Here is a 20,594-nt window from a genome sequence, read left to right on the forward strand (position 1 = left end):
GCTCTTTTAAAAAACATCCTGAAACCCCCATCTCTTCTTACTGTTCTCTCATACTTATTCCCATACCAGTAATTCTCCTGAAGGGAACAAAGATGCAAGGGGAAAAAACATGTAGCCAGAACTACCCACTCCTTATCTAATCTTTTCTAGTCGAGCTGTAGACACCACCCCCTGCTGGGCTGAGCTGGATCTCCCACTGAGCGCGTAGACACCCAGATGCAGAATCAGACAAAGCAGCACATGTGTATACATGCCTCCGAGAAAGCCTCTGCATGTCTACGTGCAGCTCCACAGGTGGTCTCTGGATCATTATCATGAGCTGAAGATAACACTTGCATTTAATAATACCACTAGGCAGGAAGTCAAGGTGCTTGGTCGGCAAACTGATGTGCTGTGTTCTCTCTCTGTAGTGTCAGGTTGTGCTGCACTGACTTACTGTGCCCAGTTTCAAAGCTGGTACCTGCACATGAGAAAAGACCACATAAGGTCTGAATATCAGTCAAGAGTCCACCTAACAGTTTGTCTCTCATGCAAATGCCATTAGAAAAAAAGTATTAACAATAGCGGTCTTTGGAGTACTTTAATCAAGCAGCATCAATAACTCCTTTGAAAATACTGTAACCATGGAGCTAATCCGTTTTTCCGCTTTAATGGGCACAGATATGATAGAATCATTCAGCTACACTAATAGGGCTGCAGCTAAAGATTGTATTTATAATCTGCTAATTATTTCTGACTAATCGATTCATTTTAAGTCTATAACAACTCAGAAAACAGGGAAAAGTGCCTGTCACAGTTTCCTTGAGCTCAATATAACATCTTCAAATGACTTGTTTTGTCTAAACAACCAAAATGTGTTCAGTTGATATCACATGAGACAAAAAAGATGACAATTTTCACAATTCAGAGGCTGGAACCAGGGATTTTTTTCACATTTGCTTTAAAGATGACTTTAATGGATAACGATTATAACTGTCTTTGTTGCTCTCTTGCACAGATGCACTGATTAAGCAATACAAAAACTATCCTGTATTGTTTAAGTCGAGGAACAAGGTGACAATAACCATCACTCCTTAGTGCCAGAGCTGAATACACGCAGAATAATGACTGCTGCAAGAGAATAATGACTAAATGACTTTATCTAATTCTAAGTCTATCGCAACTGCAGAGCAGCGGGTATCCCCAGCGGCCAGGCTGGCACAGCAGAGGAAAAACACAGAGGATCGATGGGGAATTGACAGTGTCCCTCTCTCTAATTATAGGCCTACCCTCTGTCTTTACTCCCTCATAGACCATTAATGTCTGAGCAGGAAGGGAGAACTCAGTCCTAATGTTTTGTTACCTGACTTACCAACATTCAGTCTGCTTTGACTTTATTGGCTTACTGCCGTTGGAGCCTGTAGTAAAAGCTTTCATTGTAACCTATAGTTCATACCAGAGGTGGGTCCAAGCCACGGTTTTGCAGATCACAAATAAGTCTTTGCACTCAAGTCCCAAGTCAAGTCCCAAGTCCTAAACTCTGAGTTTCAAGTCCTAACAAGTCATAATGCACTCTTAACCAAATGTAATGCCATTTAACAACAACAGCAATAATAGTAACAGTAATATAAAATATTAACAGATCACAGATTTTTATATTTACCTTTCGGGAATGTTTCCCTTTAATGACAGGACAGCTATAGAATGAAAGGAAATTTGGGATTGAGAAGGGGAATGACATGGAGCAAAGAGCTGTGGGCTGGAATTGAACCCTGGCTGCAGCCATGGCCTCAGCCTATATCGGCTGCACACTAAATAGGTTTTTAAATTTGTAATTATTTGTTAAAAGTATGTTTATGTGTGTAATTTTTTCCATTCCGCGCGTTTTGCATATTGCGGTCATTTTCTGCGTAGTCTTTATACATAAATAAAATTATCTTTGGTATAATTTTTTTTCCATCTGGTGCACTGTAACATGACTTTTCTTTTTTTTTAATGTTTATCTCCTGCAACTTGACTTGTCAGATTGGTTCAATTAAAGTGGATTTTATCAATAATTTTTAATGTTTGAACCCATGGATCTTTTGTTGTTGTCTGTTTAATGTGTGCTTGTATCTTTCTGTCTTTATAGAAGCGAAGACTAAACTGTGACCCCACATTTGAGCTGGAGGAAATGATCCTGGAGTCCAAACCGCTTCACAAGAAGAAGAAAAGGCTTGCTAGAAAAACCAAGGAGCAAGGATCTGATGGGTCCCCACAGGTAAGGCTTTCAGCTAGACACATTAAATGCAGTAATTAACCACAAAAGAAAATGATAGGCTTTGTTCCAAAATGAGACACCGACCACTGGGAAGGAATAGTGAGGAAATACTGTTCGAGAGACAGTGGAAGACTTGATGTTGATTTGATTTGATAGATCATCTATAATTTAGATTTAATGTGCTTTTTTCGCCACCAGTGTTCCTCAAAAACATGTTTAAATATATATTTAAATTCATTTTGGTTTATCCTGTCCTTAGTGGGTCATATATGCCTCTTAAAGGTGTCTCTCTCTCAGTGCTCATCATTATTCATTAAAGAAAACTGACCGCTGGTTCCATTTGGCCCCGTTACAGGTAGTAAGTTGCTCCTTAGTTTGTCTTTTAAATGTGTCTGGAGTGCTATTAAGAACATTGAGGACACATTTTAGAGCTCTGTCCTCCCTCACCTTCATCAGAATAAATGGGCCGTCTGCCTGATGGGTGTATGGGGAAGACAAAGAATGCAATCACCTAGCTCTAGTCTGTTATACTCTCACTCCATTCACATAAATCAGCTGTTGTCCTCTGGGTGTTTACACAAAACAGAGAGGAAATCACTAAAAGGTTAATTTGATCACCCGGTCAAGTGAGGTGAGACGTGGGGGGAACACAAACACACACACACACACACACACACACACACATCATACACCCATAAACACGATGATAGTGAAAGCAGATAGGCACAATAGGCAGCAGAGATTTTATTTTTGCTCAAGTGCAGCAGTGGGACCTGATCAGTGCTGTCATTTTTGTTTCAAGGATAACTGCAGCTCAAACGACCTTAAGTCATTTGTGTTTATTTTATCTTAAGTCCAAATAGGACCTTCGTTGTGAAAAAGCTCTGAGCAAACCCTAAAACATTGTTTATGACAAGAAAGGTCGGGCTGACATGTTATTATGCGAGGGCTTTTTCAGGGGCTATATACACAACTGGTATTCTGAAAATAAATATTGCAGGGGCCGACTTTTAGGGGCATTTCCAAGTGATATTATTGTTGGAGCTGCTGTCAATGGCAATGACAATTGGATCGCTTTCCATTTTGCCCAGAGCCTAGCAGCTACTAAAGTTTCCACATTTACTTCAGTTGTCATTTCCGCCACTGGGGATAGTGACTGCAATGAACTTCCATTCAGTGTTTCCCATACAGTGCTTTATCTGTTCATCAGACCACGAATGAGACAAGAATTAGCTAGCTAGCTCACCCTGAGGTCCCTCCACCTCTTTCCCAGAAGACAGAGGCGGATCGTCAGTTAGCAGCTTTAGCAACTTGAATTAAGACAGTGTAAACCCCAGCGCCGGGAATAACTGCGTGCCAGTGGCTAACAGCGGTACTGGGTTTAACTTGTATAGCAGCAGCAGCAGAAAGTTTGCTAAATCGGTGGGGAATCGGGGCAGTCCAGGATCAGACCCCCTTGTGCTAAGGTTTGCCATAGCCACTAACTGAGGGTCAGTGTCTCCCTCCACAAACAAAATGTAACTCTGTGGGAACAGATGGCTTTTGAGATAGCTACAGAAAGCTATCAGAGAAAACAAAAGTGCTGTCCCCTTCCTGTTTTAATTGTGCTATGGTTGGCACACTTCCTTTGTGCTGTACATCAAGCCTTCATTTTCCAGAGAGATCATACACGCAGACCAAAATGCAAAGTGAGGCTCATAGGAAACCAATTTAAATGTCTATGGTGTCATTATACAAACGATATTACATTCTGCAATCAACATACGTCATAATGATAAGTTAAAGCAAACTTGAATGTCAATTTGAACTTATTTACTTTAAATATCTGATGTTTTTTATATATATGGACCTTTGGTCTACTAATCATATACCTTTTCTCCATTCAGTGAAATGGATTTTAGTCAGGAACACTTAAGTCAAAGAAAACTTAATTTCCATTTGCAGTATTATATTTATCAGTATGGCTCTGTTTTGGGGCCTATCTGCCTTTCCTAGGCCATACAGAAAGCCTCTTCCACACACCTACGTGAGGAGCCTAAGGCAGAGAGCACAAACCTCTCTGCCCTTCCATGTGCAAATGAGGAAAGCCTTAAGGCAGAGAGAGAGCATACCTCTACCCTTCAACGCGCTTATGTGGAAAGCCTTAAGGCAGAGAGAACACACTGCTGTGCCCTTCCACGTGCAAACGAGGAAAACCTGAGGCAGGGAGCGCAAACCTCCCTGCCCTTCCATGAAACACGGACTACATGAAAAGCTTAAGGCAGGGAGAGCAGCAGCAAAGACACCCCAGGAGCAGACCTTAACCAGCATTAATGACAAACAGAAATGACATTGATAAGTCAGACACAACATGAAAAGGAGGAGCTGGGATGGAGGCCGGTTGCAAAGTGGCTTGCAGAGGAAACAGCAACAGTAGGCAGGCCAGCACAGTTTAAATAGGGCGCCCTGAATGAGACTTGCCAATTGGTTGCATTGACAGGAATCATATGATCTATCAGCTGACTCCCTTCAGTCAGTCATATGTTAATGTGTAAAAGATACAGTAAATGGTAGATTTACTGAAGCCAGCTTTCTACACTAAAACACGTTCCTGCTACAAGAAACATTTTAGTAACGCACCCTTAAAACAGATCAGTTCTGTTTATCAGAAGAAATGTATTTACAGTACAGGAGTCAATCGATTGGTACAACAGGGAAGTGACACACTGCAGTCTAGGCTTCTGTCCAGTTTTCAGTCTTTAGATTTTTCGACAGTAAAAGCTCAGAGAGATCCAGCAGTAATGAGAATCAAATAAGTCATAGTTTCATTTGTGTGCTTTTACCAGTAATAGAGCAGCAGTGTGTGTTGTGTGTGTGTGTGGGTGTGTTGGGAAACTTGCCTTCACACATATGGTATGCACAGACAATCTACGCACACAACCTAACCTACTGCACGCACACATACAACCTATGTCATTACAAAGTCAATAAGTTTGGACACTCTCCCACTGTTTGGCACATTAGACCAGTTTATGGGACTCTTTTCTAATAGGAGTGAAGCAATTTGTGTGGTCTAGACTCCAGAGCAAATACCTTGCCAGCTTGCAATAAGAAGTCAGTGCCGGTCCAAAGTGTGCCATGTTTTATGAAAGCTGACAGCTGCTTGTGGAGACCTGCCTGTGTGTATATATCGGTGATATCACTGTGCAGCCAGGCAACATTCGTCATCCCTCGGCCCATTCGGACAAAGAGAAAGTCCCCTATTCTAATGAAATAATCATAGTAGCCATTACGTGAGACATTTGTTAAGTTTATGGACACAGATGACAGTGTACGGTCAGACTAAAGAAAAGAAATTGTACTCTTTGTACTCTTGTGGCTTGCATTCTCTAATAAAATCCCCTCATTTATTCTGGTATCACAGGAAACATTTGATTGATGCAGCTTGACTGAAACTAGCATTAATCATATTCAGCTGTATTTGCTTGACAGATTTTCCACATGAAAACAAAGAAAGCCAATTTAAACAAGTACTACAGCTAATCTTATACTGTAGGAGGTTTTATGAAGATCACGGAAATGCATTAGTAGTAAATAGTGGTAATGGCTGTGGTTTGCTGAACTCTCTTGAAAAGATGAAAAACAGAGGACGACAGAAAGAAAGTCCTGTTAAACTCCCTCTCTGAAGCCATGCCATTTTAGCACCATAACACCAGCCAACAGAGTCTGGGGCATTGTTCCTCCCTTTTAAAGCACCTTCCATAAACCTCAGTGTCACTTTTGACGGTGTTTTTGATGAACAAGTTTGTTCAGAAAATTGAGCTCTTGGTAAAGAACTATATTCAAAATTGGAGTCGTATTTTTTCTGGACAGCTTGGAGAGAACTTCCAAGCCTGCGATTAAATCTCCCCATCTTTTTTTTTTTTTTAAGATGTTCTAGTCTGTAATTAGCCTTGGGTGTATCTCCTGTTGTGCGGATCCTGTTCAGTAAGCGGTGGCCAAAGTGTCTGGCATCTAAAGGCCCTGTCCCATTTCTCATTTTTACCCCTACCTCTTGTTTTCTAGTGCCACCTTGTCCCTTGGAACAGAGTTACAAGGGGTAGTGGTTAAAATATTCCACTATGAAATGGGAAAACCCTTCACAACTGTAATATGTCATTGGTTGTCATTGATACTAGCGTATAGTTGTCATAAACACACAAGCCTTGGCTAGGTGCCCCGATCAGTTGGGGTTCAGTCCTTTGCTCAAGGGCACCTCTGCAGTGCCCAGGAGGCGAAATGGCACCTCTCCAGTTGCCAGTCCATGCTCCATACTTGGTACACAGGAGGATTTGAAATGGTGACTCCCCAGTTCCTTAGCCAAGCCCCTATGGACTGAGCTCCTGCCGCCCCTAATGCCAGACATTGTGAATATGCTGTCCTCTGCTGTGATGATTTCATTTGCATGTTTTTTGTACCTCACTAAATTTCTTGCCTGTTGGTGTGTGTATGAATCATTGCTAAAACCGTAAATGGCAACTGGCTAATCAGCTAAATACCACCCTGTCACTCCTCCACTTTTAGGAGGAACTATGAACTCAAATACACCTTCACCTTTCGTTCAAAATGATTTGTTTGACTGGCACACTATTCGAGTAGTCCAGTTTTGCAGCGCGTGCTGGTCTGTCTGTCTATCAGGGAGAATACTCGTTTTACTGTCTATAAGTATCAGTTTGTGTTTGTGCAGCACTTTTCCATATCCATTTACAAAGGACCTGTGGGGCCACTTGTGATGGATGTATGTGAAAGAAACTGAGTGCTTGATGTGTGTGTGCATGTGAAAGAGAGAGAGGGAGATAGTCTGTGCAGCCTTTCTGAAGCATAGCAGATCAATATTGAATGAAGTAAGCTAGTTGCCCTAATGTCCATCCCAGCCAGCTTCATACTCATTACCCAGAGGCTGCTCTGTATTCTTTCTGTATATTCCTCCTCTCCACTCCAACTTTATTTCTCCTCCCTTGTCCTCACACTCCTTCCACAATGCTGTCTGCAAGTCGCTCTCCACCCATACAGCATAGGACCCCTTCCTTATCCATTTTTCTAGCTCCTCTTTTATCTCTCTGTCGCTGCCTCCCTGTCGCCGCCACGCTCATAATGTAGCATAGAATTAGCTCAATTAAATCACTGATAATATACAGCAGAAAATTGGACTTGTGCTGTGAGAACTAAATAAACTGTTGGACTCCCATCTCACACACATTCACACACATCTCTCTCCTAATCAGAGATGTCACTTTATTACTTACTGCATGTATGAAATACACTAGAAACCTGTCCTATTCAATGTATTTAGAAAATGTAGAGCAGGGTACATAAGAAATAATACCAGTGCTATTGTCCATACTGCATGTGGATGGAGTTTTGAGTATAGCCATCTGAATAACCTGACTGTAATAATGTCAACTCAAGAGAGTGTAGTGTTGTCACGGTACCAAAATTGGGACCCACGGTGCGATACCAGTGAAAGTATCACGGTTCTGAGTAGTATCACGATACCAGAGCAAAAATTAGGCAGATGTGCCTTTTGTCATTTATAAAAAGATAAATCACTTTTCTATAATACATCACTGATATTTCAATGGAATAAATTACTTATTGACTTATTCATAAGTGATTAACATAGGGGGATCAAAATGAAATAAATAAATAAAATAAAAATCAACCAGCCACCCTCCTCCCCTGACAAGTAAAGAACAGTCCCTTCAGTGCGGTGAGGTTTGTGGACCGTTACCTGCCACAAGGAGAGAAATGTGAACGGCTCGTTTCTCCTCTGACATGTCACATACCTGTGTGCCGCCACGGCTCAGCTGTTCAGATACTACTGGGCAGTCATGACACCAACAAAGAGGAAATTATTGGACCTGGAGCTGGGCTTCTCCGTCGCCGGTAAGCCGTTATCTTGTAGTGGCTAAAGCTCTCCGCCATATTCCTGTCTGTGACCCCCGTTCAACCCACAACCAGCAGGATTTGCCTTTCGTTACTGCTGCTGGTTGAAATCTGTACTCGCACAGCGTGCTCCTGAATGATTTCTTTTGCTCGCACAAAACTATTTTTAGTCGCAAATGCGAGTAAAATGCTCGCACCATAGTGCTCTATAGTGGAAAACAAATCACTGTAGCATATATAAACAAATCTAACCTACAAGTAAAAATAAATTAATAATAACTTTCACTGCCCAAAGATACTCAATAGCTCAGCTAATATCTGAAATGTCACTGGAAAACAAACCACTGCAGCTGCTGGCCAGCCCGCACCGTTATTGGACGGCGCATCGACACTAACCCTAACCCTCTTGCGATTGGACTTTGAACTTAACCCACACGGTACCAGTAGTACTACAGTACTCTAACATTATGGTATCATATGTACCGTGGTGTTTAAGTACCGCGGTCTACCGTTGGTACCAGTACACCGTGCAACACTAAGAGAGTGTAGACAATGTAGAGAGTTTGGATTTTGAAACCTAGCATGTGTGCTCTTTTAGACTTAGAGTTAAAGTTAGGGTTAGGGCACAAAAACAACTAACTGGTATTTAGAAGGGAATTTCTGACCAGTTTGGAACACTTACGACTGCGATAATAAAAACAAAAGTATTACAGCAGAATACATGTTTTTGCAAATCACTGACATGTTAAATCTGTATGTTTCATATGTAGTGGGTATGTCGAAACTTTATGTTTCTTCACCTTTTGGTTTTCATTTTGAAGTTTTGACAGTGCTGTAGTTAACATGTGGTTAGGTTTAAGCACAATAACCAAAAATCATGTTTTGGCCTAGAACACCGTTGGGTCACTACAAACACAGTTGGGCATGTCCCGAACTCTTGCGTAATCTGAACTACATCATATGTATGAAACAAACAAATGTAACACATCTGCAGTACAGTGCAACAATACAGTATATTTTCCAAGTCTTTTTTTCTAACTTTTGAAATTTGCAACATTAGCAAATCTTGCTTAGACTAGGTTTTTGACTGAGTTGTTGCCTTTGTGTTTTGGGTGTGTGGCAGGATGTGGCTTCTTTGTTGTCAGGCTGTTATTGGGAGGGTGTTTCCAGGTGGCAGTCATAGAGTTCCACATAATAGCTTGAGTGGTCCCAAGCAGTTGCTGGGGGGGCATTTCAGGAGGTTTCAATGATCTGTCATTTGTGTTTCCAGGATATTGTTAGGTGGTTTCCAGAGCGTTTGGAAGGGCTGCTTTGGTGATAATAACTGCTGCTAGGGTGTTTGAGATATTTGCCACAGCAGTTATCAGTGGCTGCCACAGTGAACTATGTGAGCTGGAGAGTTGCTAAACATGGAATACTGCAGCACCAAAAGGCACACCAACAAAGTCAGCAACTAGCTGGAGAACATAGCAGAGCATTCAGTGGCTAAAGGGCCAGGATACATCTCTCGGGAGTTGGTAGGGACCAAAACAAGAGCTAAAAGAACAGCAAATACAGGACTAAGATTTGTCAGGTGGCTAGCTGGATGTGTGAATGAGCAACTGTTACCTTACAATTTCACCACATCTTAAAGTCTTACAACTTAAAGCCGCTACAAGGAACTTTTAACTGGATATGCAAAAGTTTCTCATTTCTGCTGATGTCTGTACGTGACCTACAACAGCAAATGAGACCATCGGTGTGAAGATAAGCTATTTCTATATAGTGTATATCCATACCTTTAGGAAACTGTCTCCAGGTCCGCCCCAGGTCGCTTCCAGGACGAAACAATTTACGGCACTCAGACGGCACATGTCATCTTACCTAGCTGCTTACATTTATAGTGACTCTTATAAATAGTCGCTATTCCTCCTCCTCGACCCGACGTCCGTGGGGAGTTAAAATAGCAACAATCATCGGGTAAAAGTTCTGTGAAAGCACTGGACTCACCAACAGTCAGCCACGTCTCAGTCACACAGAGAAAATCCAATCCTCGGGAAGTCAGGAAATCCTTCAGGATAAACGTTTTGTTCGCTAGCGATCTAGCATTTACCAGCCCAATCCTGGCAGGAGCCAGCGGGTCCACAGCGTTAGCTGTCCGGGGGGCCACACACAGAGGCCGCAGGTTGCGCAGATTCACCCCGTGCCAGCGGGGACGAGGAGAGCAGGGGCCACGGGGCTGGAACACCTCATCCAGGCCGATGACAGGTACCAGCCAGGCGTCAACAGGGTCCAGCGAGTGCTGAGAAATAAAGAGGCGGGGCACCGCTCCATACTCAGTCCAAGAAGCCGTCGAAGTGCTCGCCAAACAGGCCTTCAGCCTTACCAGCTGACCGCAGCGGTGGCACTTACGCCGGAGAGGTGGAGCTGGGGCGCGGCAGAGGTGAGCTGGGATCCCTGATAGGAGCGGGGGCAAAGTTTTCCCATCTTGTTGTTTCATTCATCACCAAAACAAACACATGCGCGAGCCAGGTAAGTGTCTTTATGACAATACGCGCTAGAGCTCATGGGAAATGTAGGCTTCATTCCGGCAAAACACTACCGCTTTTGTCCACAGGGTCGCCAAAATCAACTCAAAATTAAAGTTCCTTGTAGGGGCTTTAAGATCATATTATGTTAATGTTGTGTTCTCAACTCTTTTTTTTCTGCCCCAAGGTGCAGGTTTGAGTTACTTAGAGATGCAGTAAAAATCACGTGATAATCAATGAAAAAGAAAGAAGGATGACTGTCTCGGCACTATGGAGAAAAACACAAAGAGAAACTGGGTTTAAATTCATTGTTTGCATGTAAGGGACACAAACAGTTTTTTTCTTTCACACCATCCTGTGATGAAATGCATTAAAAAGAGAAATAATGTATGGTTACAGTAAGCCTCTCTGTCTTATTGCACCTGCAAGTGACATTTAGTCCACAAAGGATAAGATAAAAATTGATTTGAAGAGGCGGCACAGAATTATTGGAAAATCACTTACAGGTAATCAGTATTAGAGTCAGGGTAATCAATGGGCCACTAGAAGAGATGGAGAGCTCCGTGTGTATCCAGGTTTATGTGTGTCACTAATTAAACGTGCATAATCAGAGCTCATCTTCAGTTTACTAATTAGAGCAGGAATATCATCAGAAGCAGTCAAACAGTTGTAGCTCAGAAAGAACTTGTTTTATATTTTTCCATCGAACAGCAGGCTCAGCTGTAAATGCTGACATAAAATATGAGTCTGGACTGTTCAAATTACAGTCAAGTGCACACTCATGATGTCTGCACACTCATACAGCATCCATCATTTTGCAGACCTTCTCCTTTTTGTCTAGTGTCCTTGACTTAAGGATAAGGGATTCTTTAAATCATCATTCAGTGTATGACATATTAAAACACACTATTCTTCTTGGACCACAGTGCATATAAGTAGTAACACTACAATTAAAAGCTTTCCCCAGCTTCAGACAGAGATATAGGAAGCCCAGATAAGGACATCGAGAAATGCACATGTGAGGCTCTCGTCCAGCAGAGCACTCCCAGTTGGTTTGTCTCATTAAATGGAAGGTTTAATTCAGCAGTTAAAGCGATTAGCTTTTGAACTGCTTTTTTATAAGCAACAAATAAAGAGAGAGAGAGAGAGTGAAAGACAGGGAGAAAGAAACAAGTGGTGAATGTTACATTACTACAGTTATTGTTACTGTTCTCTCTGGAAGGCCATTATTCCCAGCAAGCTTAGCTTTAATCCTTCCTTCCTTACATCCTTTTGTCCTTCCTAATTTTCTTTTCTTTCTTTCTTTGAAGAAAGCAAGGAATGAGGAAAGGACCTAATTTCCTTCCTTTCATTTCCTTTCCTCCAACTCTCCTTTTACTTGCTGTAAATAACAAACACTTTCTTATTTTTTTGAATCAAGATTAAAAAAGCAACAACCTGAGATCTGCTTTGTAAATGACAAAGCTGCTTTATGGGGAAAGGACATATAAAGGTGGTGGTTTTTTTTGTAAGGTTCTGTCATGCCTTTAGATCTATGAAAATGTCATTATGACCGTATCAGAGAGAGACACTACATCATACCTTATGTCCTGCCTGTCACATCTCTTGTGTATCACATCTATCACTGATGTCTGACAAATCATATACAGCATTCCTCTTCTGTCTCTGTCTGGGTCTTTGTCCTTTCGGTAGTCTGCATCACCCATACAAAAGCACACCCTGTCCTTCCAGTCTCTGTCTGGATGTTTGGTAGTTATGTAGTTATGTTCATTCTGTGTCCATTTGAATTTTCGTCTGCGATTTTGTTACAAATAGGGTCCCTCAACGAAAAACCCACAAAACAAGACTGTGGCTGTCACTGCATGCATGCAACATTATTACACAATGCACACTCTTTACCTTCTGTTCCTTTTTGTTCACTTTTCAAATGTAAATACACAACTCCCTCTCTTTTCTCTCCTTCTCTCTATTTTCCTGCCCTAATTTAGTTGATGGCTTTTGGTGTGCCAGTGGCTGCTCCCCCACTGTAACAGCACCTGTACAGAGCCTCTCTGCTGGGCTGTGTGACTGACTGCTCTGGGCATGGAGTCAGCCATTTGTCTCATAAAAAGGCTTCCAGGAACTTGGAGTTTTGATGGCCTATCTAGCTGAAGGAGGAGGAGTGTGTGTGTGTGGAGGGGAGCAGCATGTTATCATACTTGTGTGTGCGGTTTTGCATGTGATCCTTCTCTTGAGGATAAGGGAGTGTGCCCTTGAATGCCCTTACTTAAAGGGAAAGTTCACCCCAAAATCAAAAATACATCCTTTCCCTCTTACTTATAGTGCTATTTGTCAGTCTAGATTGTTGATGCGAGTTGCCAAATGTGAGATATCTTCTGTGGAGATGTACACCCTCTCTTGAATATAATGAAACTAGATGGTACTTGGCTTGTGGTGCTCAAAGCACCAAAATATTTGGAAAACTCAACAGCAATGTCTCTTTCCAGAAATTATGACCCATTTACTCAAGATAATTCACAGACATTGTTGTGTCCCACCAACTGTTTCACTGCACAGAACTAAGTGTCCATCTACTGCTAACTCACCTAGCACCACTGAGCTAGCTAATGGTAAGGCTCGGCCATGGAGGATGCTATTAATGTTTACAATACATACTGTCAGGAGTACAAGCCTCTCATGCACAAGTAGATGCACATTTCCTTCTGCATGGTGATTCATTTGGTGGGTGTAGTTTGTTAAAAAGTAACAAGGTCTGTGGATTTTCATGAGCAACTGAGGCATGATTTCTTGAAAGAGACATTGCTGTTGAGTTTTTCCAATTGTATTTTTTTTATTATTTTTTTGGCGCTTTAAACACAACAGAAGATGAGTGATATCTGGCTCCATTATTTTTGAGAGGTGGCAGACATCTCTATAGCCGATATCTCCAACACTCTGCAACTCAAACCATAACAATCCAGATTGATAAATAGCACTACAGGCAGAGGAAGAGTATGCATTTTGAATTTGAGGGTAAACTGTCCCTTTAAAAAGATTAAGGAAATTCCCCAAATAGAAGACATTTTGAAGTCCCAAGTTTGGAGTTAGTTGTTTTATCTGTGTGTTTTATTTTGGATGGGTACACACAAAGAGCTGATATTGGTAGGTCTTGGAAAACCGTCATTTGAACAAGCAAATGAAGAAATTTTCTCTTCATTTTCTCCCCTGTGTTCTCGTGTCTCTGCTAGCCTGTCTCTCTGCCTCTCACACACACTTACACACACAGAGTAGACTCATAATGATGGTGTATCTCTATGATCTATCTCCTCACTGCCTCCTTGGGAGAGTGAGAAACCACCTGTCTACTTGTCCTGGCACTACAGTAGTGTGAGGACAGCCTGGCATGACAGAGCCGGATGTTCTCACGATCATGATTAAGTGGGCCAAATATGTATGAGTGCATGGAGCAGGTGGAGACATCAGAGCACAAGGGTCCTCTAAGTTAGGTCGATTTCCTCATCTGGCATCTTATTAAAGATGATGAAAATAACATGGGGAGAGCAGTGTGTACAGTCTACTGCCTGTTGAATATTTGTGCTATAGTGTGTGTGAGCCAGCAGGTACAATGAAACATTAAGTCGTTACGTCTCTAACCAGTGACACTAAAATAAATTTGTGTATATCAAATGTAATCAATTCAGATGCTGTAGGTGGGACTAATAAGGACTGATGATCGCTCCGGACTTTCCATTGCTTTTTCAGAATTGCCTGCAGTGATCATGGAGTTGGTGATATTCTGTGTTTGTCTCTGTTCCAGAACGGCCAGTTGCAGCAAAGACTGGATAATGTCCAGAGAGACTTCATTGTCTTCAACAGAGAAAAGTAAGAAACCTCTATTATCTGCCCAATACGTTCTCTACAAACAATAACAAAATTGGCATTGTAAATGTAAATGTACGTTATTTATATAGCCCTTTACAACAACCCACGGGTGAACCAAAGTGCTTTACAGAATATAACATACAATTAAAACACACTGCAGTGTTTCAGGAAAGCATCACAACTGTCAGTGTTGTGAAACTAAAAAAATATCTTAGAAACATTACATTCTTTTAAAATGAAAGAATATACAATATAAAATAAATATGTTCACTGTGGTTAAAAATGTTCTGTAGTTTTTAGACTGTAGCCATTAAAAAAAAAAAAAGTTTTCCTTGCTGGCTGATGAAAGCATGTAGGATGGTGTAAAGGACAGCAATGTGGCTATTTGTGGCAAGGGAACTGGCCCATATGTGGGTGTGTGATTAAGGCAAAAACAGCGACTGTTAGAAAGAGTTCCCCATGTTGAAAATGAGATGTTTCTGGAAGTAAATCCAAAACAGACTAAATTAAAGTCAAGTCAGAGAAGAACAAGATGAGTGGTCTCCTTTGTGGTGCAGGGAATCAATTCCCCCCAAATATCCAGTTCCAAATAATGACCTCACTCCACAGGTGTGAACTATCATGCAATTATGGGCTGTATTTAAGCACTGTGTCATTTAGTGATTGTTGATATGTCTTGAAAAGGGTCTTTGTGACTAAAACGTCAACTCTTTTTCAAATCAATGCAGAGGTGCTAAGTGTGTGCGCAAATTGACTTTTTTCTTTGGAAGTCAAGGAAAAACACCATTGATCTGCATGAGTAAATGTTTACACAGCAAAACAAAAGGCAAACAAAAAAGATACCAAAGCTTATGGCAGATTAGGATTTTGAGGAAAATATGAGGTGAGGTCGACCTCTTCATGTAAATGGTCAAGATGGCTGTCAAGTTGTGCGCCGGCTGGACATAAGTCTTGAGTTAAGCAAAGCATCTAAAGACTGACTTGTGAGTCTAATCAGCACCCACTCTTGCTGCTCATTTCCCAGCTCAAAAAAAGAGCCAGATGATGCCTTTAGAAGTTTTTCGCTGGCTCTAGGGCTGTAACTCGAACCACAGCCTGTATTTCTGCATTTTCATATGCTCACCACCAACAGTTTCATGAAAAGACCATCTTTCCAGCAATAAAATACTCCTTTACCTAGTAAGATAGAAAAGGCCTAAAATAAAAAGACAATAAACTTATTAAAATCATTGACGCAGTATTTGTTTTGAGGAGGAATACATCAACCTCAGAGAGTAAAAAGTCTTTTTTAGGGCTACAAATCAGGCTTAGGTTATTTTGGCACTATAAGTATGGCTTAAAGATACAGATGCAAGCCAAACGGTACAGTAAATTGGCAAAATGTAGTTACAAATGGCTAACTTTGGCCATCACAAGTCTATGGGAAAGAAAAAATGCTAACATGCCAATGAAGTGCTCTAATGATGATGTTCTTTCCTCAACAGGTCAAAGAAAGCATCGGTGGACTCAGACTCCTCTGAGCTGTCCATAACTGAGAAGAACAAGGCAATAGAGGATGGACAGAACAACAATGTTGAACCGGCTGCCTACTTATCTGGATAGGTCTGATGACCAGAGATCCCTAGGTAGTCCCTTACCACTTGCACCTGCCCACAGCTTGTAGATCAGCAATTTACTCCCTATTGTTCTATCAGCACAGGCACTCAGATCTGGTCTTCAATGTTTCTGCACCACTACGTCGTCTATACAAACACAACTGCGGTATGCACTTGTGCTTCACTGTTCACCCACATAAACCACATCAAGAGCTCGAGAACTGCAGGAGAGAAATGGACTCCCAGAGCAGCAGTCATGTCAGCCAGACCCAGGCTTTTCGCTTTCCTGTCACCAAGAAGAATGACTCTCAGCAGAGTGTCACTCATATCATGCTCCCTTACATCACTCTGGTGCTCTAAGGTCTGCTCAACCTTTACTCCGGGCAGTGTGCTGAAGTGAAACGGAAGTCACTCCCCTGCCAAAAAAGGAGACAATGCCACACCTGCTCAGCTGTTACAGGAAATAAAGTCTGACATGGTCAGCTATGGCTGGAAGCTGTATGCACTGCTGCTGTCTTGGGCGGGACACTCAGATTTTTAATCTCAGCGATGCATTTTCTGGTTAATTACAGTTATTTAAATGACAATGGTTCTCCAGTACTATATGGAAATAGACTTAACGAGGATTGGCATGAGGAGTTAGGTTGGCAATAGTGAAATACAAAGACTTGGGTGGATGGCTTTGTCCCATGTGGTCTACAAGACTTGAGATTCGAGCATGAAACTAAGAGTACGACACATTACAATGGAGAGGTTAATTAGGTAAAATGAGGCCTTTGTTTTTAAGACAGCAACCACAGATTCTTCTAAGATAGGAAATGAAGAGATGAACTGTAGGCTTGAGCGTGAATGGCTCACTTTATCATAGCAGCAGATACAGTACATGGTTGTAGTGGTCATTATGCTTAGCTTTGCTAGTCAAGCTAACAAAGATAGTACGATTGCAACATTTGGTGAATATGTCCCAGCTCCATCAGCTGCAGATAGCCTTTAAGTTATTATTCAGTCAATACAGAAATCTGAAATACAGATGACAAACTCTGGTTTTAAGGTTAACCTTTAAGGTCCATTCTTGACCTTGGAGGTTTAAGTTAAGATGCTTCGTCAAGGCTACCAGATGTTGCTGAAGCTTTGGGCACAATACGTACGAGGTCCTTCTAATGAAAGTTTTTTGTCAAACTGGTTTAACGCGCATTAAAGCACTTACATTTCGGACTAACCTTTGCCTCAATCTGCAACTGACTAGCTGGGTCTCCACATAAAGGTTTATAGCTATGAAAACGTAGACAAAGGTAGATGTTAAATGTTCTGCACTGAACCTGCTTTGCACATGCTTCTTCATCAACTGTAGCATTTATGCACAGAGAGACAAAAAATAATAACTTAAAGCTGTGAGTGACTATTTATTCCCTTAGGGATGGTTTTATAGACAAGGATTAAGCTGAGTCCTAGATAAGATTTATTTTTCATTCAGTTACTGTCTGCAATGAAATTTGTTTTTGTCAAGTAATTTTTTTATGTCCTTCCTCTTTTGTGTTGAGTACAACCAATTACACGTGCCACCGGATAAGTCTGTAAATCTGTATTTGCAATTAAATGCTCTCATAGAAGAATACATTCTGCAACAACATGCTTGTGCAGATGGTATTTAATAGTAATTCAGTACCAGCTGGATAACACAGGGGAGAAAAAAGTTATTAATATTGATTTGCACATACAACCATAATTCCAAAAAGTTGGGATGCTATGTAAAATGTACATAGAAACAGAATTCAATGATTTGCAGGTCATTTTCGACAAACAGTAGGGGAAATACGTATTCTATTCAAGGCGTCAATTTTCTTTTACATTAAACAAAATTTCCAATGCAGCTATTGACATGAAATATAGATCAAATTGTTAACATTTCAATCCATAAAAATTAAGTGCAATAAAGTTAAATGACAAAGGAAAAATGTATTAAACAGGCTAACTTAAATTTCAAAACGGGCTTCAAGACACTTCCTGTATGAAGAAATTAATCTCTCACAGTGTTTAGGTGGGATTGTGGCCCATTCTTCCACACAGAAAGTCTTTAAATCTTGAAGATTTTTGGGGAGGCACGTTAGATCTTGAGAAAGACATTTCACTTTTAGAACTTTAAAAATGATTGTCCTAGGTTTCTGAATGCTTACTAAGGGTTTGTCCACACCAGCGTGGGTATTTCTAAAACCGTGACTCTTTGCTCATGGTTTGGCCTTTCATCCACACGTAACCGCAGTTTTGGGCCCCTGTAACCAGAGTTATTTGTAACCGGAGTCCAGGGTGAACTTTTTGGAAAAGTCTGGTGTCAGCAGTCGTGTGGTCTGGATAACCGCAGTTATTTTGTCTCATCTCCATTGTATGACGACACAGTGTACGATGTAAACAGAAAACAGCTGTGTTATTACCCGATCCAGTGTGTGCGAGAGACGATTTGAGGATGGACCTAAACAAAATACTGCTGCTATTTAGCAACATATCAGCACTTTGTGGCTGTATCATACAACTAACGCTACTCAACCACATCCAGCAACAGAGGCGCATGAGTGTGCTGTTACGGAGACTGCTACTGCTGCATAATAGTACGCTTCTTGCTGTTTTTCCGGTAATGACATTTTACTGCCTTCTGCTTGGCTACAATGGCCTCACAGTTAGGAGTTATATCGCCACCTACTGCTTTGGCATATGTATTACATTGCTTGAAGTGGAATTTGCGGTGTCATGTGGACGCAGGTATTTTTATTACACCGCTCGTATGCATGCAGATTTTTTAAAAACTGGAGGCCAAAAAAGTTTTAAAAATACCCGTGCTTGTGTGGACTAGGCCTAAGTGTTCTTAAAAGAACAGGGGATGTAACATATTGGTAAACGTGCCCCTGCCTGTTTTTTTGTTGAAGGTGTTGCAGGCATCAAATTTAGAATGAGTGTATAATTACAAAAAATAATAGAGTTAATCAGTTTGAACATTAAATATATTTCTTTGTATGTTATTCAACTGAATAGACAGTGGGTCGAAAAGGATTCACAGATCTTTGCATTCTATTTTATTCATGTTTTACACAGTCTTCCCACTTTTTTGGAATCGGAACTTTACAAAATTGTTCACAAGAAAACGATGTAAATAAACAATACCCAGGCCAGGAAATACCCCTTCTTCATACAATTTGATATTAAATGTAAGACTTTGCTAAAATCACACCTGCCTCTGAAGTTTGCAGAGGGTTGCCTTATACACTAGATATGGCACAGAGCTGGTTCCCTTAAACTTCACATGTCGGTAGCAAAAAACCTGAGCTTTTTTCGCAATCACTAATTAAATGTGATTTCTACTAATGTCTTGTCATTCTATTGACCTTGATCTTATCTTTCTGCAACTAAATCCTTTCAAGTCTACGATACTTGTGATAATATTTAAAACACATTTCACTCTATTCAATTCATTACTGTCGGCACTTTTCTATTGAAAATTGGTACAATGTTTTGACTTAAATTTGTGTTGTTGTCGTTGTTGTTGTTGTCATTGATGTAATTTTACAGATCCAAATGTCCTGTATAAGTTGTAAGATATAGTGGGATAGTTAAACAGGTGGAGTGATCCCGGGTATACCTGGGGGAAATTATATTTGTGAATGATTATCTTACTTTGTTTATATATTATAGGACTACCAGATGGGTTGGGTTCAATGCAATAATCCTCCGATGTGGCAGATTCAACCTTTCCAAAACGTAAACTTATAAAAAAGTAATTGACAAATAGTATTTGACCCAGGTAGTACTGTTTTTCAACAAAACTTGTCTACCTAAAAATATATATTTAGTCTCGGAGCAGAATTGTTCCTCACCTGTGAATTTCAATCCTCTTAAGGTTTAATTGTCCCTCAGTTGTCACTGTGTGTTTACTGTATTCAAATGTGATGGATTTGCAAACTATTAAGGTGTGCCTTAAATAATGACTTTCTTTTTCTGAACCAATCTGACAATGCCTTGTGCTTTATTTCACTTTATTTCTTTCTCAATTACCATACTTAACTGAATAAGGATTTTAAGTAAAATGGGACAAGGAATGGCATCAGTAATAAAAGCTTTTTCAAAGTCAAGAATGGTGAGAGGATGTAAAAAAGGGAAAAGGATGTTAATCATGATAAAAGGTCTTTATCCTAAATAAAATGATATGATCTGGAGCGTATGTGTAGGTTGCTCTCCGCTATCCTAGATAATACTGCCACCCAATGTTTAATGAAAAGTAGTGCAGTTAGTAACCTACAGAGGGGTGCAGGGACTCGGTATGAACATCCATGGTTAATATGTAAAGACTGCTGAGAACACAAAGTGGGGTAGAGCACGCACATCCAAGATATTACAGGTGCAGGACCAACAAGCAAACTGTTTATTATATAAGATCAACGTTTCAATCACATGGATCTGACGAAGATCCATGTGATCGAAACGTTGATCTTATGTAATAAA

At 40.8% G+C, this 20,594-nt stretch overlaps 1 protein-coding gene and 1 long non-coding RNA gene across 3 annotated transcripts in view; one reads left to right on the forward strand and one right to left on the reverse strand.

Moving 5' to 3' along the window:
- stk32a (serine/threonine kinase 32A) overlaps window positions 1–20,273 on the forward strand; it is a 91,953-nt gene extending 71,680 nt beyond the window's left edge. Inside the window, exons 11-13 of the mRNA XM_049591746.1 lie at window positions 2,111–2,239; window positions 14,447–14,511; window positions 15,996–20,273. Of these exons, the coding sequence (XP_049447703.1) occupies window positions 2,111–2,239; window positions 14,447–14,511; window positions 15,996–16,113 (312 nt within the window). The 3' untranslated portion in view covers window positions 16,114–20,273. The remainder of the gene's footprint in view (window positions 1–2,110; window positions 2,240–14,446; window positions 14,512–15,995) is intronic.
- Window positions 1–20,594, reverse strand: part of LOC125898095 (uncharacterized) — a 90,882-nt gene that overhangs the window by 67,343 nt on the left and 2,945 nt on the right. The gene's annotated exons all lie outside the window — the stretch shown is intronic.

Source organism: Epinephelus fuscoguttatus, linkage group LG12 (assembly GCF_011397635.1).
Source record: "Epinephelus fuscoguttatus linkage group LG12, E.fuscoguttatus.final_Chr_v1".
Taxonomy (NCBI): domain Eukaryota; kingdom Metazoa; phylum Chordata; class Actinopteri; order Perciformes; family Serranidae; genus Epinephelus; species Epinephelus fuscoguttatus.